Below are 21,917 nucleotides of genomic sequence, written 5' to 3' on the forward strand. Positions count from 1 at the left end.
TCTTGTGCGTCTAAGAGCATAGAATCGACTTTCCAATTGCTAGTGTGGTACAAATGTCCATTATTAGAGCGTTGCTGCAAGCTGACCTAACTGGAGATAAATTCTAAATAGCTTCAGCATGCTGTGTTCTTCATCGACGTCCCAGAACCGCAAATACCATTTCCGTCAATAGAAATATCACCATCCGGAATATTCGCAGCTTCGAATTCATCGTCCGGAACGGAATCATGGATTCTAAGGCCAATTGTTTCGGGCAGACAGTTCGCGGACCATGTATTTTGAATTAGCATCTAAAATCAGACTATGAGTAACTTCGTCTCAAGAGGTTATGCCAAGGACATTACTCACCTATCTTGTAGGGTGTTATGGGCAAGATCCTTTTTTTCTGTTATATTGCTGTTATGGTCTGGGATTGAGTATACTTCATTCGGTGTCCAAACGCTGATTTTGGAGTATGTGAGCATCCTGAAAGTTGGCCATTTCTTCGCGGTTATATGTACATGCATAAGTGTAGCAAACGGACTTGACATTCAAAATCGCTATGTAATATCTGAAGATAATAAGGTCGCCTGGCTCACAAGATTGGAGTCCAGTCAAGCGCCTTGAAAGCCTAGAATTAGTAATGCAAGGTGGCGTTTGTGTGCGTCATCAAGTGACATAGTAGAGAGCTTGCACTGGATATCATTGGTAACTCCAAAGAAGACGGACACATCCCGGTCAATAGACCTTGTCATTCAGATGCTCCATCCCCTTCGGGATCCCTTCCCTATGTCTCGTGAACAGGCTCCGGACCCAATAGCCCGCCTGGCCAAGATAGTGGAACATGATGCTCACCGTCCTCTTAGCGCCTCTCGTCGGCTTCCGGACCCGGATCAAGTAGTACAGCATCACAGCCCCAAAGATGTTGAACCAGATATACGCCCATCCGATGCCAAAGTTGCGCCAGCGTTGGCTCCAGAAGACCTCACTGCCCGCGAGGAACTGGTCTCCGTTGGAAATAGGGCAGTACTGGCAGTTTGATGTGGCGGAAGGGTTGTAAAGGGATCCGGGAGCTCCGGCGCTGAGGTACGGACGAAGGTATTCTGCACAGGTTTGCCCGCTGGGGGCATCAAAGACTGCGAGTTCGTTGTTAGCACAGTGGACCTGGCGCTGGTGGAGGCCAACTGCTGCGAGACCACCGACGAGGTACGTCAGCGGCGAGACGCGCCACATAAAGATCCAGAAGCCAGGCAGAGCGCTGGGTGTTTGGAGCACGCCGTTGAACGTAAGTATCAGGCTGAACAGAGTCGTGGCAATGTTTCCGGCGGTCTCGGCGTCGGGTAGACCGGCAATCAGAAGATGGGCGAATGTGCTGGTGAAGATGTAAAACTGAATCTGAAACAGAAGGAAGAGGCCTTGGCGTTCGCTGGATTGATGTCGGCCGAAGACGGGATAGTAAATGGAGGCAAACACTAGAATTGCGGATAGCATCTGGTAGGGGATCTCGACAATGATATTCGCGAGGAGGAAGGCCTGCCAAGAATACACTTTCGAGGGGCGTTCCCGCACCTCGTACAGGGACCGTTGGGTTACGAAACGAGGCATGATCTGAGGGTGTCAGCTGCATGATATGAGGTCAGCGACAAAGGGAGGACCAACCTGCTGTACTAGAGTACTGAATATAGTCGTGGTCATGAAAATCGCGAAAAGGGTGTTCTGAAGGCCCGCAGAGGTACTGTTTTGCTTGTAAAACGAGAACCCTATCCATTGGTGTCAGTAGGGAGCTCACTGTGCAAAAGAATAATAATTCTGCTTACCAATGAAGAGGGCGCTCATCGTGCATAACATGATTTTACCCCATACATAATTTGGAGTACGCCAGTACTGCTGAAAGACGCGAAAAGTGGTATGATAAATCTGAAAAGCCGAGGGCATGGCGAACTCACGAGAGCTGGAAACATCCTCTGATCGCGGCTCCTTGCTCTTCTCAGCATGGATTCGGTCGAGCTCTGTTTGGATTTTAATGGATTCTTGACTTCGCCTCCACACTGCTGGCCAATCCTGAGTAGACTTTTCGGTAGCGCCAGCTCCCACGGCCTCAAGCATATATTCTGCGGGATTCTCCTCAGGTCCGCATTTGCGCCCGCCTTTGCTCTCGAAGTAGTCCAGCAGTGTTCTCGAGTTTTCTCCGATGTCACCGAAGTAGACAGTCTTGCCTCCTTTGGCGAGAAACAACAACCGATCGAACTCTTGGAATAGAATGGCCGAAGGCTGATGGATCGTGGCCAAGATTGCCTGCCCATTATTCGCAAGCTTGCGAAGAAAGGAAACGATTCCCCAACTACTTTGGGAGTCAAGCCCAGAAGTCGGTTCGTCCAGGAAGAGGAGGAGGGCGGGTTTCGCGGCTAGTTCCACCCCAATTGTAAGTAGCTTCCTCTGTTCGACATTGAGTCCCTCGCCAGGGCTGCCAACAACTGCTTCACTGAAATCCTCCATATGTAGCATTTTAATCACTTCTTCAACGTATTCATATTTCTCCTGCCTTGAGACGGACTTGGGTTGTCTGAGCATTGCTGAAAAGCGAAGGGCCTCACGAACTGTCGTTGTTTCGAGATGCAAATCCTGCTGTTGAACGTAACCCGTCTTGCGTTGAAAAGAGGCGTCAAATTGTTTCCCATTCACCAACATATCGCCAGTTATCACGCCCATGGTCGTCCGCTGGGCAAGAACGTCAAGCAACGTGGTCTTTCCAGCTCCCGACACGCCCATCAATGCTGTAAGCGTCCCTGGCTTAACCCAGCCCGAAACGTGATCTAGCAGTCTCCTTGGTTCGCCCATGATGGTGATGTCGTACACCACGTTTCTCCACGTGAAGATATCTTTCTGTGGTGGAATCGCGTCGACGGCTTGTTCAAACTCCGCCGCTTCCTTCGTTTCAACTGCCGTCAAAGTGGCGGATGCATCACCGTTGCGCTCCTCGTCGGCAATTCGCTGCATATACTTGGGAATGTGGCCTCGACGGAACACGAGAAACTCGGCTTTCGAAGCGGATCCAGAAATAAATTCTGTGGCAGCAAGGTAGACCATATAGAAGAAAATCATGAACGCAAAGATGAAACCAAGGTTCCTCCAGATGTGTGAGTAGCTATAGCCATAGCTGGATTGAACCCAGTCATCTCCTAGGACAGTTGTAGCACCTCGTTGAGCGCCGGCGACCGCACACTGGACATTGTCTCCTGTTCCATAGGGCGGCACTAGAGTCGCACAGGCATAGTATTGACCGTGGACCTCATTAACGAGGAGGGCCTCAAATCCATAGGCGATGGGATTGATCCAGCTGATCCATTTGAACCATGGGTGCCTATTGAATCTGAGTTAATCGTCCGAATGAATTAGGCAAGATTGGTGACAAACATGTATGCTCTCTGTACAAGGTTAGCTGAGCATCATACCATGTGAGTGCTTAATGACTGACCTGAATAGTGAAGCCCGTATAGATAACAATGGCAAGGACCATTACTCCTGCAAGGGCAAGAGCCTGGGAAATCGTTTTGGTTACTGCTGCCAAAGTACGAAAGATCGCGCTCATACATAATTGCGAGCAGAATACGAAGAGGAAGAATATAAAGAATTGCGCAGGTTCCCTTCTCAAACCCGCCAAGAAGTACAGAATTATGTTGAAACATGTTCCTATCACAAATTTCACTGGTATATCCTGCCATTGGTGGTGAGCGTCGGGTTGATGTGCTGTCTACATTTAGAATGACCACTTACAGAGACAATACCCGCGAGCGCTTCTGAGAATGCGTGATAGAAGGCGAAACTGACATGTCTGCACTTATTGTCAGTTGCGTCGATCTCGGAAAAAGGCGGTTAAAGGACAGGTTTACCTCTCAACGATAGGTCTTTGCGCATCTATTAGACCTTTGTTAGTATATGCCACAAGACGGTGATCGACCAGGAAGCTTACACAGTCTGCAGAAAGGAGGTTAGTAAGGCGTTCTTTGAGAAACGTCTGCCAGTTACAAAATTCAGGGAGTGCATGAATCGCGGATCCATCAACATACCCATTAATTTCTGTAATAGACATAAGAGCATTCAACAGAATGGCGAAGAAAAGGACAGAACCCTTTGCGAAGAAGGCCGCTGTTGATGGGGGTGTTCCAAAGAAAATGCTGATCGCCACGACGTTAACAGACTGACAACAAGAACTAAGGGGTCTATACCTGCTTACCTTCCAATAATCAAAGCCATACTGATCTGACCAATTATTGTCGCGATGGTGGAAGCTTTATCGTTCCAAAGTCGTTGATACGCCCTGCCAGTGCAGAGCCTCACCTGCATAGGAATGGAAATAGTGTAGGGCTGGGAGTGATATCGTTAGTGTAATAGACCAACAAGTAACTGACAAATCCACAATAGCCTACCGATTTCGGAGGAACGTGCTTGGCTTGTGCTTGACGTTTAGCTTCTCGGAAGGTCTTTAATGCTGGGCCGCCCATGGGGTTCTCTTTCTCATTTTGCTCAATCTCTGATTGCATGGCTTTGAATTCTTGGGATTGCTGCCAATAGCGTTCGAATTCTTCTGGGGTCCGGGGGACCTTGCATTCGAAACCTGCTCGTGTCTGTCGCTCCGATGGGTTCGTAATCGATGTGAGGAAGTCACCAGTAGTTTGACGAGGCGGGCAGTAGTACCCCATCAAGGTGAAATAGTCTTTCGCGGTTTTTGCAGACCCGAAGTAGATTTGGCATCCCTCGTATAACACAATCGCTTTGTCAAAGATGTCATAGATGGCTTGGCTTGCTTGATATATGGCGACAGCTGGACATCATCAGTTAGCCTTAATAAATTTTCATCACTGCTGAACTTTATTGTGACAGTTGTGGCATACCATGAGTCATGCCGCCGACATTGGAAGCAATGCGAAGAGCCTGGATGAATTCCAGCGCAGTTGCGGCGTCTAGCCCTCTCGTCGAGTTATCCCAGCAGCAGATGGGACTTCCACTGACCGCCATCTCGGCAATACTGACCCTTTTCCTCTCTCCGCCACTCACGCCGCGGACATAATCGTTGCCGACCTTTGTGTTCCTGGTGTGGATTAATCCAAAAATGGTCATCATGACTTCAGCAATGTGCTTCGAGAACTTGTCGCGGGGAACTCCGCGAACCCTGGCCGATGGTGTTCGTGCTGCCGCGGCGAAGTTAAGCGTCTGTCCAACCGTGAGATGGGGAAAGTGCTGATCGGTTTCGCTGTTATAGGCGACGTCTCCACGAAGCTCCTTTTTGTAGATATGTTGAGCGATGCCACTGTAATGGACAACAGAATCCTTATGCACATTTAGTCCACGTGTGTCTCCGCTGATAGATTTCAAGAACGTCGTGCAGCCGGATCCCGGCTTCCCAAGAACGATCAGCATCTCTCCGTCCTTGACTGTCCCATTGAAATTCCTCAGGATCTGCTTTTCGGTCTTATGGCCAAGGTTGAATGTTTCTCCAAATCTGAACGGCGCCATGAAGAGCGAGGCGACATTGCTCTGCATCTGCAGTTCTGCGCTTGTGCCGGAGACGTTCAGGTTTTTGAAAGTAAAACCAGCGCGACTATGTTTAATTCCATCCTCCTCCATCAACCTCAGCAACATACGGACCCATTTGTAGAAATCGAATTCCGGCTTGGACGGGTCTAGTACTGGATCGCCTAACTCAACCCCGGCCAATGTGTCCTTCTGTTCCAGACCTTCCCCTCCATTGTCCGAAGTCGTGCGACGATACTCGGCACTAGAAAACTCTGATGCAAGACGAGCAAGCTCGGGTCTCTGACGTTCGTTCGTAAATGTCCTGGTCACAATCGGCTCATATCCCGGACTTTCTGACTCGACATACTCCGCTAAGGCTCTTTCGCGACCTGGAGTTCCTGGAGCTCTCTCCCAGTCTTCATTGATGGAGTCCACCGACCACCTCGACGAGGATGAAGAAGGCGACACCATTGGCGGGAAAAGACAACGAGAGAGAAAGAGTGAAGCTTGTAGTTTGCCGTGATGGATCTCCTGGGATTAGAACAAAAAGCTAGCTTAAGCAGAGAGGTATAGCATTGGTTCACCCAACGTACGTGAGCGGCCCGGTGCGAGGCCAGGCGGGGTAGGAGGAGGGTTTGTGATGAGCTCTAATTTCGGTCCAGCACGTTACGTAGGTGGCGCATTGACTGTTATGTGAGCATCTCCTGACAAACCTGACGGGCCCGTTTGACAAAATAGCCCTAACCCTGACATCTTATTCTGTATGGCGTCTGCCGAAGTTAGATAACTGCGCTAAAGCGATTATTGCAGCGAACATAACTACTTCAGAATTCGCGGTCCGCTCTATTTATATTTGAGATGTTTTTTTTCCTCGGGCGCGTATGTACGCGTGGCACATATGGACGTTGTCCAAATGAATATATTGCCATAGCCATAGTACTGTTGTCATTTACGAAGACTAAGCCATTATATGTCGCGCGCGTGTTAATTCAGGGAGTAACCATGAATGGATTGAGAGGTCAGTGCAGGATTTAGTTAGCTTCGTCGATCGTTTAACTATCTGTCAGCGCCTGACAAGGCATCGTCCGCGGTATGCACCTATTGAGCCGTTGGGCGTCGTACCCATCGTACCCTGCGTTGGTTTAGCGTCCCTGGTACCCAATTTATCTGCACGACCTAATGATTACCAAAAAAAATGGATACACTCCATGAACGCAACGCGTTTCTTAGTAGCTTCTCGGTCGCGTATACTCGGTCGCGTTACTGAACCCGTCATCCTTCCCAAGCACTAGGGCTGTTATTGAGCGTGGAGTATTTAAGGTCAGGTCCTTAGGCCCAATTGCTAACAAACCTAACCTTGACCCTAACCCAGGCATTTGACACTAAACTGTGAAAGGAAATGGTTTAACCTAATTAAGCTATCGTAATCATGGATTTATTAGATCAAGGGGGATACGAAGGCGGATTTATTCGACAAGATGGCGGATGGCGGATGGCGGATAGGGTCAGATTAGGCGGATATCCGCATTCGACGCAGCCCTAAGTCAAGCACCACGGTCCCATAACGCTGCTTACAGTTGTAGATCAGTTCCCAGACATCAATACTTTCAAGCATGGCGTTGAGGTCCACTGTCAGGACCATGGCTGTTCCTGAGGGTATCGTACCGGCCAAGGCTATGGACGGGCGACGGCGACCGCCAAACCGTCGGAGTCCTTCGCCGGAACAGTCACTCGGATCAGGCTACGTTCCTTCCGCTCGGATGCTCGAGTGCTTTGCTTTTGATTCGATAAACGCCATGTCGGACCTGCCCTACGAAGTCCTCGACCAGGTGTAAACAAATACGTTCCAATATCCATGGGCATTGAATTCATCGGAGTTAGTGCTGGATTTGAGATATCGCTGTTGTTTGAGTACAGTGGGGATTGATGACAGGATCGTAGCGGCGGAGTCCAAGAACTCCATGTTCAAATTGTATTTGGTGTCCATTGAGGCACACCAATGATGTTTATAGGTAGAAGGTTTAGGGAGCTAAATCGACGTCAGGCACCCTCAGTGCCCTTCCTCCTACAGTGTCCAGTGACGTGGTCACTAGATAAAAGTAGCTTACCAGAAAGATGATGGTAAGTATGCCTGCTCAGTGCGCATAGACAAACAGGCGTTCTAACAGGTGAAAGGCAAGCCTAACAGTTCACTGAATTTATTGGGATCAGTGAACCACAATAGATTTAGTGAGTGTCCCGGAACAATCACTGCCTCTTTATCCCGGTTAGCAAAGTACGTCAAGGATCACACTAAGTGTATTCTACTTTCTGTACGAAAAATTCCTAACTAAGAATTTTAGGTGATGTCCGGTTGGGAGTTTAGTCTTGGTCACTAATTGATAATATACGGTCACTAACGCTTTGAAAGCGTAACTATGGAAGATTGAATAATTCTCAATGGTCTCCCATAAGGGGGACAACTGGTAGGTGTAGACACCCTCCCAATCGCCACTACACAAAAGGATTATTTTGTGCCCAAATGGAATGCGTTTATTCCATACATTACAACGACGTATATAGTCGTTTGTTAGGCACCTGAGAACCCGAAAATGAGTGTCAACCACCTGCCTCAGTGAAAACTCGGCCGTCGTCGATGCAACTAGCTACCATGACGTAAGGTCACATGACCCACGCCATTTAGCTGGCACCACGACACCCTCAATTTTCAACAATCGCAATATACAGAATATGAACAATCCCAAACACCTAGGGCCAAGGCTACCTGCTGGCTGTATCTATTTTCCCTTGTCTTAATTCCTAGTTCTGCACGTCTGGCTGTCAGTGAACTGGTTGACGCATCACTGTTTGCGAAGGGGAATCGATGGGATCTCTCGTTTTCGACGCCTGACCAGGTCTTGTAATTGGTCCTTATGTTTCCTAGGAAACTCAAAATCGATATGTTAAAGACTTCCGCGAATTTTTTCAAGGCGGATTGGCGGATTTGGCGGATATCTGGCGGATGAGTATCCGCCATACTTTCAAAAGGCGGATCCAAAAGCGGATACATATCTCCCACCTTCAAAAAGGCGGATGGCGGATGCGGATATGCAAAATTTTGGCGGATATCCGTATCCGCTACAGCCCTGCCATTTAGGGTGGGGCCATTATTTCCTTCTAATGGAGGTCCCATTTAGATACGCGTCAGAGGGCGCTTTAAATGCCATTTGAATCCGCACGTGACTCGGATCTGCAGACACGAAATTAAAGCGTTAAAAGAAAATAATTTGGGGCGACCCTACAACCGCGTAACGCGACTCCAGTAATTTATAATAAAGGCTTTACAGGCTAATAAATTTCTCCCTCTGATCTCCTGTTGGGAGTGCATTGTAGAGGCGTGCTACTGTGAGGAGTGGTCAGAAGGGTGGTGTTTCGGTAGGTTTCACTAGCGTAAATGGAGTTCAAATGGAGGTCAGACCTCCATTAGCTTTTGTATAGGAAAAGGCTAACCTCTATTTGAAATCCATTTACGCTAGTAAAATGGGAGCTCCATGTAACGTTACCTGATTCTTTTTGTGTATAATGGGAGTACCATTAGAAGGGGTGATTCTTTTTGGGTATAATGGGAGTACCATTAGAAGGGGTGATTCTTTATGGGTTTAATGGGAATACCATTAGAAGCGGTGATTCTTTTTTTTTTTGAATTTAAATGGAAGGGCCATTAAAAAAAAGAATCAGGCCCTTAGATGTCGTAGCGCCCCGCGGCTCACGAGGGATGCCTGACACAAAACTCCTAAATTTCCCGGCTGCGCAATCATAACAGCTGGACACCCGCATCTCTTCTGTTTGCCTCAGAGATCAGCCCTTGAGTAAACCACTTTCCCGTGTCGCCACGACTCTATCGCTATGAAGCTTGTGATCGGCGGTTCGACCGACTTTGTCGCCGCAGAGCTTATCCGCCAAGGTCTTGAGAACCCAGCTATCACCTCCATCGTCGCCCTTGGCCGGCGCGAGATCCCCGCGCCGCCAGAGGTCGGGCCTGTCGCCGCAAAGCTGAAGTCAGTCGTCTGCGACAACTTTGAGAGCTATTCCGAAAGCGTTAAGAAGGAGCTCTAGGATGCGGATGCCTGTATCTGGTATGGCCCCCCTCGTTATGCCATCTTGACTACTTTTCGAAGTTTTCATTCATTTCATATCTTGTGCCTTTCGCTCGTGGTCTCCTGGTGATGGAGGAGGACAGATCGACCAGCCCAGCATAGTTTAAAACCACGAGAGAACTAACTGACCCAAAAATAGGACCATCGCCGTGACGCCGATGAAGCTCAATACCATCCCGTTTGAGGAGACGTGCAAGATTTCCCGCGACCAGAGATCCAATCAACTACATCAACTACATACTTTTTGTCTGTGTAGAGTAAGTGTATATTAGTAAGCGAGACTTGAATGTAGTGTATCAACGGACGCCTCAAATGTAGATGGTGTAAGTGTAGTTCACTTCAGTGTATGGAGTGACCCCACTATGACCCACCCTGGAAAATGGCGCCAAAGACGCGTCTCCAAATGATCGGGATCAGGTGGCGGTGTTGAGGATGCAGTGGATGCAGTTGATGAGGATACAGAAAAATCGGGCGACGAAAGTTCGGAGAGTTCGGAGTCATCTGAGAGATCGTCGGCAAAGATTGGAACTGGTTCTGGGGAGCTCGCAGCACTCATAATGATGGAAAGCACCAAGGCACAGCACAGAGAAGAAGTCGGTCGAATGTTATTATAGTTGGCCTGAAAATAAAGTTAGAAGATGGATATGGAATGGTGGTGCCAGTAAGAGCGATATGAAAATTACGGATTAATGGACGGCGTGACGCGGTAGCAGAAGATTTAAGGTACCTTGGTTACAGCACAAATTAAGTGGGGATAGGGTATCTATGAACATTACTAACCATCAATCCTACTATAGGCATACCCATAAACCTTTAAAATCCCCATTTAACCAACTTCTCAGAGTCTTATCTTATCGCGAACAAATACACTGAATACACTAAATCCACGTACACTGGAACTTCAAATGTAGTGGATTAGTCAGAAACGCTCTAGTGTAGATTATTTAGTTTAGTGTAATACACCAAGTGCATCAACTCGTGTAAGTCGTGTAGTTGCTTGGGTCCCTGCCCGCGACTACGCCACCACGGCCATCCAGACTCTCGATGCCCTTCGTTACAAGCATGGACCGCATTCGGAAGTAAGTGGTATACATAGTATGCAAGTGCGAGCGGAGAAGAGTTGCAACTAGGTCTCTCCGAGGAAATGTCTGAAAACAAATCTAACCCCTATGTATTGCGAATAGTAGCGCCCTGAACTTACTTCCTGCCTGATGAGTGCGTTCTCGATAAGTAAGTTTAAGTTTGCAAGCTCGAGGGCTTCGGGCTTGGCTACGCATGGGTATATTATAGCGTGCAGATCGAATCCAAAACGAGCGATTTGGTGGTAGAGTTCTTCGATCGTCGGAATGGCAAAACGCTTGCATCCTCCATTGACAACGTTAAAGACGGTACTTCTGCCGCAACCCTAACCCTAACCATAACCCTAATTGTAAATGCATATGCAATTCATTTTAATTTCGCAGTTGAGAATGGTTTTGTCAGCAACAAAAGCCGGACACTATTGCTCTTATGCAAATGTGCTAAAAAGCCGTTTACGGCCAAACAGCGTGCGATGACAAAAGGCATAAAAAATGATGACAACGGCCTTCTCCGTCAAAAAGATGCTCGAAACATGCTTTGCGATTGTCCATGGAGGGTGCGGTTCAAGAAGCAGCTCAATGATTCGTGGATATTACAGAGCTAATAGACGAGCATAAAGGACGTCAGCTTGAAGGCGTTAATCCCTTAGCTTATCCGGAGAATAGACCTATCACTACTGTCGCCAGAGCTCTATGTTTGAGCTTGTTAGACACTCATCCGCATCTATTACGACAATTGCCAGTATGTTAAACATAACGTATGGGCTGTCCTTGCTGGGTCGGGACGTGTACAATCGAACGTACGACTATGTTCAGAGAAATGGCTCCTCGACGGAAAGTTTATTAAAGAAGACGGGTAACTATATATACCATGTCATAATATAACCAAAGGGGTTAGCGTCTCGACAGCGTGCCTCAGGAGCTAAAGAAGTTGCTATCACAGCCAGACGAACTGTTATCTCAAGGGAGGAAATATCTCGGACGTGGATCACGGATCGAGATACTAGATGGTTAAATTCATTTTGGAAACAATTAAGTACAGACCTGCGAATGGACTTGCGGTTTTCTACAGCTTATCATCCATCGACCGATGGGCAGACTGAACGCTGTGAATCAGGTTATCGAGGCTTATCTACGTGCCTTCGTCAAATCCTTCAGGACGACTGGGAGGACTGGTTGGACCTCGCCGACTTCGCTTATAATAATTCTTGTCATTCGGCCACTGGATTTTCACCCTTCTTCGTCGAACATAGGTACAACCCCGATATCGAGGAAAATACCCAAGGCAAGGAGATCACAAACGTCGAAGGGGACTGTACGCTGCGTTCATGAAGGAGGTGCATGAAGTCGTCAAAGATAACCTTGCACGTGCTCAACAAATGAACCAGAAGTATTTTGACCGCAAGCGCCAGGAGATGATGTATCAGGTCGGGGATCGAGTTTACCTGAACCTCAAGAATATCCGTCCAGCGCGGCCGTGCAAGAAGTTGGATCGCAAAATAGAAGGTCCGTTACTCATTAAGCGAGTTATTAATCAAAATGCATATGAACTCGAGCTACCCAGTCACATGCATATCCACCCTGTTTTCCATATCGAGTTGTTAGAAACCTATAATGAACCAGTGGAAGGCCAGGTGATTGAGGAAGACCCCACGCAGCCCTTGTACGTCGATGGCCAACCGGAATGGACCGTGCATGCGATTGTGGACGCTACTCGAGACATGCCTAATGCTACGTTTTCGGGTCAAATGGGAAGGGTATGACGAAGCGGACGACGACACTTGGGAACCGCTTTGGCACTTGTCACATTGCCCAGAGAGGGTTGATGAATCCTATGCACGCATCCAAATCACCCCGACCTGCCCATCACGGATAGTGATATGAAGCCAATGACAAGAGGTGGAACACGAGGCCGCGGCGGTCAGAGAGGACGACGGGTTTCAGCGAGCCCACGCTTGCATGGCGGACACTGAATTCGAGGACGAATTCTTTAGAGGGAGGGTGGAAAATGTCAGGATCCTGGGCGGGGATCAGGACCCACGTGGCTGCAGGGCCAGGGCCAGGGTTCTCTGCAAAGCCAATATTGCGCGCTCATCATCGTCCTCCTTTTCTCATTTCCTTCTTTGTCGATACTGCTCTTTTTGATAGCCTTCTAGTAATACAATACAGTTTAACATTCTTTTCCATAAGATTCTGATAGACTATTCTGCGACTATTCTGCGATTCACACATGCATCTACTAAATCGACTTCGACGGCGATTGGCCCGCCTGTAACGTCAAGCCAAAGGTTCGCAATAAGTTTGATAACAGCTTTATGTCTCTGAGAATCTTGGGCGGCGTCGAACACCTACAATTCCCCACCCATTGGAACTCTGTAGAAATATCCGGGAAGTGTCTGAAACTGTCTAGGCTGACACTGAATAAGGTGGCAATTCTTCCATCTGCTCGAACTCAGACATTGAAATTTCATAGCCAAGATACCGTTTGAGTAGCTCGTGAGTAATGAACCGTTCCGGATTATTGCCCTGAGCATCAATAAAAGATACATGGTGGTTGACGTCGCTGATTCTCTGCAACTCATTAGCATGACGATGGTGATGAGGCCATCCATCGACGCCAATCAAGAAGATCGTCACATGAGCCCAAGAGAGACCCAGCAGATCCAGTTCAAACTCGTCCATATCGGTAGCTTCACCATCGAGCAGAAGCAGTAGCCTCAGCATGGGAGTTTCGGGACCTGCTTGCCATCCGTATACAGATGGTAATTGCTGACGCGGAATGTTTCTGAAAATGTAGATCCTTCTGCCAGCCTGTCATGACTCGAGTTCCGCCCCCGATTCTGATGTTTCGCCACATTGCATCTAGATTCTGGTGGTTAATCATACCGATGTAGTGGGCTTGACTCGAAAAAGTGATGAGATCATAGCCTCGGAAATTGTGGTCGTGGTTTGCCATCGCATCGGTAAAGCGTCGGACGATGGCTTTGGCAACATCTGAAACAAGATCAGTAGAGTATCTTTAAGTAAAGTCGATGAAGATATTGGGATCACCTTTGTTTTTTGGCTGGGTAGATCTTGAATAGCCTGTTATAAGGTACTTGTTATAGTTCGGGCGGACAGGATTAAAGTCCATGGATCCAGAGACATCTAAGAGGATCATGGTATCATCTGCAGGTACTGCCGGTCGATCATAGGCTCTAAAGGGGGCAGGCATAACCTGTTTGGAGTAGCCGGGTGACGTATGCTGAAGGTGGCAGGTATCATTGACAGAGTAGTATTCTGGAGGAGGCTCGACCGCGGAAGCCATTCTGGCGCGAGCCATGTCCATCGCAGAGATGAAGTCTGGCTTCATTCTCATTCCAACACTTCCTTCTCTATGGTTCAAAACCCAATACAAACGTTCCTCGGCGGTATCTTCGTATCCCCGCCACATAGGGGTAATTCCTCTCCATCCTGCCGCGGCCTCGATGCTGAATTTGAGCGGGTTGGAAGCTGCGCCAGCCCAAGATACTGGAATAAGTTCAAAATACCCTGCTCGGAACAGGTGGAGATACTGAATAGGCTGGCGAGCTCGAAGGTGGGCTATTTTTCTAGTCATGCCGACCTTTTCCTGATACACAGCCACAACTTGTCGCCATTGCTCATCTGGCCATCTATCCTGCTCTTCTGCCAGAATCGCGTTTCGTAGCTCACGGGCATGAGCGATTTCCCTTGTCGTTTTCGCAACCGCGTTCTCCTCAGATGACTTGATCCCGAGAAATTTCCTGAAGCTTGCAAGCTTGGATGATTTGGTAGATGTCTCCGTGTTATCATTCCTAAGATGAACACTAATACTCTGTCGCTTCTCGTCGGATGCCCTCTCAGCTGGCTGCTTTTGGTCACCGGCTGTGGCAGGGGTCATATTCGACATTGCGACGTTTAGCTTGCTGTCGTCCCAGATATTGACCTTCGATTCCTTGGCATCGATCTTGCCATGAGCTTCCCTGTTAAGGGTGTTGTTCAGCTGAATGGTCTGATGAATTGAACTTGCGTGACCATCTGGATTAGGCTTTTGTGGCCCCCACGCAGGTTGATAATAGCCATACGGCGAGACAACGCGACGTCTGTACGGGTTGTTACTGAATATCGTAGGGGTTTGATAGTTGTCGTTGTAAGCTTTCTCCCCTTCTCAGGCAAATAGAAAGCGTTAGCTTCTGCAAAGACAGTACTCGTCGTGAGAAGGTAGACTAACCAGGATACATGACTGCGCGTGACCACATGTCCTGCACTCCAGAGCGACTGGATTTTAACCTCATATAGTTGTGAATAGGACAATCGCAGTAGTAGTCCGTGTCATGCTCGGGCTCGATCTCGCTATTATAGATGCCATACTGGATTTGAAGGCTCTGTAGCAAGTTCTGCATTGCTAGGAAGTTTGTTGACTGAAGATGAAGAGGGCTCAAGACCCTTCAAGTATAATGTGACGATCAAGCGAACCTCATCTCTCGCACGGATGTGCCCAGCTTCAATGACAGGATTCGTATGAGGTCGACGGTGCGACGGTGGCGCATAGGCCGGCAACTCTTTGTCCTTGCTGTCATTTACTCGTTCAGAGTCCTTGCTATCGCTTGCCTGCTTGGATTCTGCAACGGCTGCAGCTGACCGATGCTTGAAAGATGTAATGAACTCCAAAGCCTGTGGCGAGTCACCAAGCAGACCTCTAAGATGCTGGTCGGTCCTGGCATCGGGATGCGCGTCAGTGTATACAATAATTTGCTTGAGCGACTCTTCATCTAAAGGCAGGAGCTTTGAGAGCTACACCAGAGCTGGGGCAATGCCCATTGCTCTGTCATTTCTTGCTCGCTTTTGCTGATGTTCAAAGAAGAAGGGCTACAAGCAGAGCCCGTACGCGGCAATAATACCGTACTTACGTCACGGCGGAGTGACAAACCAACCCTAACCCTGGGATGGGACAGATTTTCTTTTGCTTACGGCAACACACGTAACCTTCCGCGGCACGTCGAGAAAACGCTACGGAAAGTATTTCCTTGGCGCGAAGTGTTCTCTCTCAGTGTCCTTGGAGAGTTCGTTTCAAGGCATTCGCAACTTCACTCTGTAACGGGTAGCTGACAGCGTTGAAAATGGTCGCCGATGTGGGGTGGCAAACATCTGTTTGCCTTCATCAAGAACAGGCAATAAATTGGTCGAATTTCAGCAGCATCTTCTAGATGTGTAGGGACCGCGTCAACGCAGTCGTAGCCGCAAACGACGAGACTAAGTGTCATAACCTCGTAAAACCCTGACCCTAACCCTGACCCAGGGCTGTGTCGGATGCGAATATCCGCCTAATTTGACCGCATCCGCCATCCGCGTCTCCAAGAGGGATTGACTAGGACTATTTATGTACATGCTCAAGACCTGATACCCCTCTCTTCTGAATGATAATAATTTCTCTGTAGCGAATTTTTAAGAAGTAAAGATTTGCATATACTAGTGAATATAATAGTACGTAAGAAAATACAGTCACTGACTAGGGATCTACTAGCCTACGGCTCTATTGCAGAATATGATATGCATCATATATCATATTCCGTCCTCATGGCCCGCATCACTGTGCTGGTGCTCTCTAGCAAATCATCTTGATCATCGTGTACAGGCCGTCGCCTGAGGAACGATGGTGCGGTAAATGTGTACCTGAGTCAGGGGTACTAAACTCTAATAAAGGATAGTCGATGTGGCTCTAATCACACGAATATCAACCCGCACTCACCAAGTGAGATCCAGCCCGTCGGCTCACCATCACTAGTGTCAAGTATCATGACGTAGAGAACTCCATGAGTGACTACCGTTTGCCTTGCGCAACAAAGAGTGTACACATTTACTATCTTACTATGAGGGTACAGTTGTCGTTTCAGCATTAGGCTAGTGTAATCATTTAGATTTATCCGATCAAGGCGGATAGGAAGGCGGATTTATTCGACAAGACGGCGGATGAGGATCCGACAAACTTGTAATGGCGGATGACGGACGACGGATGTACATCCGCCAAACTTGCGATGGCGCATAAGGTCTAACCAACCATCTTTGCGATTTCCGACAACCCCTCCTTCTTTCATCTCGCTGCACATTCTCTTAGGTTATAAGCCCTGGTGTATAAAATATTACTAGAATATTTTATAGATGTGGCACAGTGTGAACTAAAGAAAGGGTTGTAGGAACTCCGTGTGTCTCTACTTAATTAGAGATTTCACGTTTCCGAGGGGATTACTTGGTCTTTATATACAAGTAGAAGAACAGTACTAAACACCTTCTCGGCACGATATCTGTCCGTGATTCCATCTATCCGAACATCCGAGCTACGCGGTTGTTCTGTAGATACCGTCAGCATGACTCTACTTGAGTAATCAAGTGTCATCATCTAGGCTGTGTAAACGGCGACCATAGATCCCGCAATATCTGCCTATTCTTCTTTTGGAAAGAAGTGTATCGCTACCCACATTAGTTTCCTAATGCTGCCCTATACAGTAATCGTACGTATCCAGATGTGGCATAGCCTTGCCGCACACATTCAGTGTAGTCTCGCCCGTCGGCTCTGTCTACATGAACGCGGAGTGTTTGTTAGCAGTTTTGGATAGTGAGTACTGTAGCCTAGTGTATGAACAATAGAGCATACAGATTACATTGTTGTGCGTCTATGTAGAGTATTGAGTTGTTATCTCAACAAGATCCTGCACAATAAATGCGAAAAGCTGAAGAAGCAAACAGGAAATTCGAAGCTTCATACCGAATTCGAGCATCAATCGCAGACCCTATCGGCTCAGTTCCTCGTTCGCCCGTTTCGACTTCTGGCAACCCAACCCATCGTTCAAATACTTGCCATTTACATGACCGACATCTACGGTGTGATGTGTCTTGTCCTTTCGACGTTTCCCAGTCTCTGGCTCTGGACAAGTCCCTATCACGAAAACCTGGCCAGTTGTTTCTCGATGCTACTGTCAACTTCGGGACTGGTGTAATGTATAGAACTGGAGCACAGTAACGACGAAGCGACCAAGCAAACGCGGAAAAACACGGAAGATGATGACCTTTCGTCTCGTCAGTTCTTGTAGCACTATGAACAACGAACCCAGCTTGTGTCACACTGACCGGCATCGTGTAGGTCATCTGTCGTCTCATTTTTCAGTTGCTCGATAGTTGGAACTTGTCACCGAATGAGACAGGATTTGCTAGGGCCATTGACAGTCCGCGTTCCTCCTAGCCCGATATCGCCATTATATCTGATTCAGCTGTAACCGCAGCTACACACTCTCGCTCGCAGTTGATCCCAACCATGAATTTTCGGCAGCGTGTGCAGTAGTGTGATATTACCATATATGACTTCATTCTATCAAAGGCCGCAAAGGAAACAAAGCCATAAAGCCTCAAAGACAAAGACGCAAGCCACAAGACGAAAGACGAAAGACGGGAAGAGAAGAAAGAAAGTCACAGATGCCACGATCCAAAAACCAGAATTGCATACTAGGCTGGATCAAATAAGCTCTTCGTTTACTCTCCGGGCTTATATCGACAGCAAATCGTTCACAGCCAAAGTCATGGCTTTTATTCCATATAAAATTCATTTTCACGCTTATAAACTTCTAGTACTTAACTTATAAAATTTGTTATCGGGTTTACTTATACGCTTTTAGGCTTCTGTAGCTTCACCTAAGATTTACTGAGAGACTCTCTCACATTCTCCCCAAAGCGTAGGGGATATTGAAAAGAAGAACAATAATCCCTTTTTATAAACTTTTTTTGCAGGTTCAAAAGTACAAAAGCGTTGTTGATTGGAACATTTTTTGTAGTGTATTTGACATGTTCAAACCGTAGATAACTGTTCTATATAATTAAAAGTTCCCAAGGAAATCCACCCTCTGTACAAAAGCAATGCCAGGTGCTGGTATATCATTGACCATCAAATTCATATGGTCAGTCTAGACACCGGGTCTGGTTTTGATTTTTATTCGTCGCTTGTTTTCCCTTTTTCCCAGTGTAAATGTGGCAAGCGATTAATTGGAAGATGAGGCACCCAAGTTCAGAGTCATCTGGACGCTTTCCGGGCATCCACGAGTGGCTTGATCATCAGTTGGAAACAAATAAGCATCAGCGCATGCATTATCGCCAGGCTTGCAGATTGCGTTACGGCAGTTGCTATCGTTGGAAGTGACAGCAAAGCCGGCGGTGGTGAATTCCGATGCATTGCCCATGTTGATGCTGGAAAGATCCCAGTAGATTGTCGGGGCCACGAGAGTGTATTCGTATTGCAGCACATCGGACTGATCGGGAGTAGTGGATATCTTGATAGAGACGCCCCCTCCATTTGAATTAGTTCTCCATGACTCTGAGTATGTATTTCCACTTGAAGTGAGCGTGACCATGGTGGCATCGGCAGAACCGCCGACCGACCAGAGATAAATGTTCTTGCCCATGTTATTGATGATTTCGACACCCCCGCCGGTGGAGTTGGTGTCGCGACGCTCTAGTGTGGTTGGAAAGGCAGCAGCCAAAGTGCCGAATGAGGCGAGAAGACCGAAAGCATTGGTGAACATCATTTTTGCTATTTGGAAAGAATGTGATATTGTCTCGGATCAAGGTAGACAAACTAAAGAGATTGATAAAAAAGGACAGAAAGAAAGACTGAACAACAAGACTCTTGTCAAGAGAATGACTGATGGTTGATAACAGAATACTCCAAGAGGAATGACGAGGACTATTTATGTACAAGCTCAATGCCTAGTAACCACTATCCTGCTCTAATGAACGTAATCGTTCAACTGAATACTTCGAGTAGTAGTAGACGCTTAATCGGTCATGAGAAATGAACTACTTCGGATATCGAGTAGGAGTAAGCGCTTAATCGCGCGTCATCAACCCGTGAAGACAACTCTGTCAGATGATGATTAAAAATAATCTTAATCATCGCCTGACGGGCTGTTGCCCGAGGACGAAGGTTGTTTCAGATGTCCCTAAGTCGTATACAACTGGACTCTACAAATGATAGACTTTGTGGCTCTGACACTTGTCTATCATTAACACGCACGTACACTTAGCTACGCGAAGGCCCGTCGGCCTGCCGTAGCAAGTGGCTAAGATGAATGAGGCTTTGGTTCATTTCCCCGTAATTTTTGAGGAGTATATGAATCCAATAACATATAATTAAAGTGGATCCTGTCATTTCCGGGTCTCATCTAGACGTACAGGCTACCGTGCGGCGCTGTGCCACATGTGGCATTTGCCCTTGGCAAGGGGAAATTAAGGTGGCGTCCACATGGCGCGTACCCCGTTGCGTGGCGATTATTACATGGCGTTACAACTAGCCTCCCTCCATCACAGGCCAGTTATCCCCCCACTGAGCTCAGTTGACCTCATTAAAAAACCCGCCGGTCTATTTCTTGGTGCCGTTGGGAAAAAGAGTATCAACGAGACGCAGCTCGCGCCAGACTTTCATAAGCCTTTACCATGGCCGATGCGTTGCCCATATCAGTTTTCTCAACCCACTGCTTATATTCGGCCACCCAGTCCATTTTACTTCCTCGACCTCGTATTCGTCCGATTCTTCCTCCAGTTCGGGCATGGGCAATAACTCAGCTCGGTCCCGAGCATAATATGGTTCCAATAGCTAGATGGGAAAAACGTCATGGAGTCGGTCATATTGGCCTGGTAACGCTAGACGGTTGGCCTGTTTTCCGATCCGCCCGGTAACACGGAAGGGGCCAATGAACTTCGGCTGGACGTTTCTGTTCTTAAGCTTTATGTTCGCCGTGGATAATTTCACTGGCTTCCTCTCTTAAACTCCATTGGTGTATGGCGCTGATCGGAATTTTTTATCTGATGCTCTTGGGCTCTAGCCCACTGAGCTTTCAACGAGTCTCTCAGCTGTTGCAGTTTTTTGACTCGATCGAGCGCAGCTGGCGCCTTGCGTCCTCGGCGTCGATAAGAAAATCCGGGTCGCCGTACATTACTTTGAACGGCGTCATTTTATGCGAGTGACTGAAACTGTTATTGTAATGGATAACATTGAGCACACAGTTCAGTAGTCTTCCGACTGCCACCGGCGCCATGGAAACCGCCATTCTTACTGACTGGGGCAAGCTTTCCCAGACATTCACGCTAATCAAGTCCTCCGGGCCTGACTCGTTGGCATGGTCGCCCGACTTAGCCTCTCAACTTGTAACGGCCTCCTTACCCGGATTCACCGTCTCAATACAGTGCTGTTGACGATACGATATTGGCACTATTTTTCCATATCGTCAATCGGCATCGTCTAACTGGAAGTCTGCCGATACGATATCGTCGTAATTTGACGACTGCCGATACGATATCGTCACCGATAATTGGAAGTGGCCCGTACAAATTGGGCTCGGGCTCACCTACCAAAACGGAAAAGTCTTGTGCCGTTGGCATCATTAACTCATCCAGATTCATTTATTCGTCATCATCCAGAAACGTGTGACACGGATCAACAGAGCGTGTAAGCAGTAAGCCGTCGTTTTGCTACCAGATGGAATTCAACATTCCGAATGATCGATGATGGCTTGAAATCGAAACAACAAATAAATAAGTTCGTAGATCTTTAGAAGGAACTTCCACCCTTTACTGTTGAAGATTGGTCGCGTCTCGAGCAGATCCACCTAGTATTCAACAAGTTCAATGAGTTTACGTCCTTCGTTTCGAAACGGAATCCACAAATCAGTCTTGCCGTCCCCATTTACTATGAACTACACGAATTACTCGATGACGCGAGTAAACGCAATGGTGACTTCACAAGACTGGATCAAGAAATTGCAACCGCTGTAAAGAAGGGCATGAAGAAGTACGAAAAGTACTATTCCATAATGGACGACTGCGACACATATTACAATGCATTTGTCTTGGATCCCAGAGTCAAAGGCAAGTTAATCTCGCGGGAATTACAAGATGGCAATGCAGGCACCATGATTTTGGAGACTATCCGCACGAACCTCCATCAAAGATATGGGACTAGCTGTGCGGAGCATTATTCAACTGCACCACAACAATATTCTACGGAGCATAGTGATGTGGAATCTAGAATGCTGAAGACCCTGCAACTGGGAGATCAGTCTCTTGTCTCGGATATTGATAGGTACTTCGAGACCCCTCCGATCAGTGTTGCAGATGCCACAGGTTAAAATTGGCTCTGTAATTGGTGGCGGATACACCAGGACGAGTA

General features: G+C 47.6%; 6 protein-coding genes across 6 annotated transcripts; 2 read left to right on the forward strand and 4 right to left on the reverse strand.

Annotated features, from left to right (window-relative positions):
* Positions 1-717: 717 nt before the first annotated feature.
* On the reverse strand, positions 718-6,246 carry POJ06DRAFT_279849 (ABC-2 type transporter-domain-containing protein; the record flags this gene model as incomplete). The annotated part of the gene is made up of 11 exons (XM_056189845.1): positions 718-1,587; positions 1,639-1,739; positions 1,797-3,340; positions 3,394-3,418; positions 3,451-3,694; positions 3,754-3,811; positions 4,047-4,154; positions 4,214-4,344; positions 4,407-4,801; positions 4,872-5,935; positions 6,164-6,246. 11 exons carry the CDS (start codon positions 6,244-6,246, stop codon positions 718-720), a joined length of 4,623 nt encoding a protein of 1,540 aa, XP_056047868.1.
* Positions 6,247-7,241: 995 nt separating this feature from the next.
* Positions 7,242-7,916, reverse strand: POJ06DRAFT_244488 (uncharacterized protein). Its single transcript, XM_056186505.1, has 3 exons — positions 7,836-7,916; positions 7,669-7,768; positions 7,242-7,614 (listed from the first exon to the last, which is right to left on the reverse strand). The coding sequence occupies exon 3, from the start codon at positions 7,478-7,480 to the stop codon at positions 7,304-7,306; it is 177 nt and encodes a 58-aa protein (XP_056047869.1). The 5' UTR covers positions 7,481-7,614; positions 7,669-7,768; positions 7,836-7,916; the 3' UTR covers positions 7,242-7,303.
* A 1,357-nt stretch (positions 7,917-9,273) lies between these two features.
* On the forward strand, positions 9,274-9,694 carry POJ06DRAFT_244489 (uncharacterized protein). Its single transcript, XM_056186506.1, has one exon. It carries the CDS (start codon positions 9,379-9,381, stop codon positions 9,586-9,588), a length of 210 nt encoding a protein of 69 aa, XP_056047870.1. The 5' UTR covers positions 9,274-9,378; the 3' UTR covers positions 9,589-9,694.
* A 2,594-nt stretch (positions 9,695-12,288) lies between these two features.
* On the forward strand, positions 12,289-12,851 carry POJ06DRAFT_244491 (uncharacterized protein). Its single transcript, XM_056186507.1, has 2 exons — positions 12,289-12,623; positions 12,763-12,851. Exon 1 carries the CDS (start codon positions 12,380-12,382, stop codon positions 12,590-12,592), a length of 213 nt encoding a protein of 70 aa, XP_056047871.1. The 5' UTR covers positions 12,289-12,379; the 3' UTR covers positions 12,593-12,623; positions 12,763-12,851.
* A 263-nt stretch (positions 12,852-13,114) lies between these two features.
* On the reverse strand, positions 13,115-15,856 carry POJ06DRAFT_279851 (uncharacterized protein; the record flags this gene model as incomplete). The annotated part of the gene is given in 6 exon segments (XM_056189846.1): positions 13,115-13,446; positions 13,466-13,702; positions 13,760-14,872; positions 14,940-15,129; positions 15,185-15,502; positions 15,800-15,856. The coding sequence occupies 6 exon segments, from the start codon at positions 15,854-15,856 to the stop codon at positions 13,115-13,117; spliced, it is 2,247 nt and encodes a 748-aa protein (XP_056047872.1).
* A 2,530-nt stretch (positions 15,857-18,386) lies between these two features.
* POJ06DRAFT_273026 (uncharacterized protein) lies at positions 18,387-19,278 on the reverse strand (the record flags this gene model as incomplete). The annotated part of the gene is made up of 1 exon (XM_056189580.1): positions 18,387-19,278. The coding sequence occupies one exon, from the start codon at positions 19,276-19,278 to the stop codon at positions 18,736-18,738; it is 543 nt and encodes a 180-aa protein (XP_056047873.1). The 3' UTR covers positions 18,387-18,735.
* Positions 19,279-21,917: the final 2,639 nt, after the last annotated feature.

Source organism: Lipomyces tetrasporus (assembly GCF_029532465.1).
Source record: "Lipomyces tetrasporus strain NRRL Y-64009 chromosome Unknown POJ06scaffold_1, whole genome shotgun sequence".
In the NCBI taxonomy this organism is placed as follows: Eukaryota; Fungi; Ascomycota; class Lipomycetes; order Lipomycetales; family Lipomycetaceae; genus Lipomyces; species Lipomyces tetrasporus.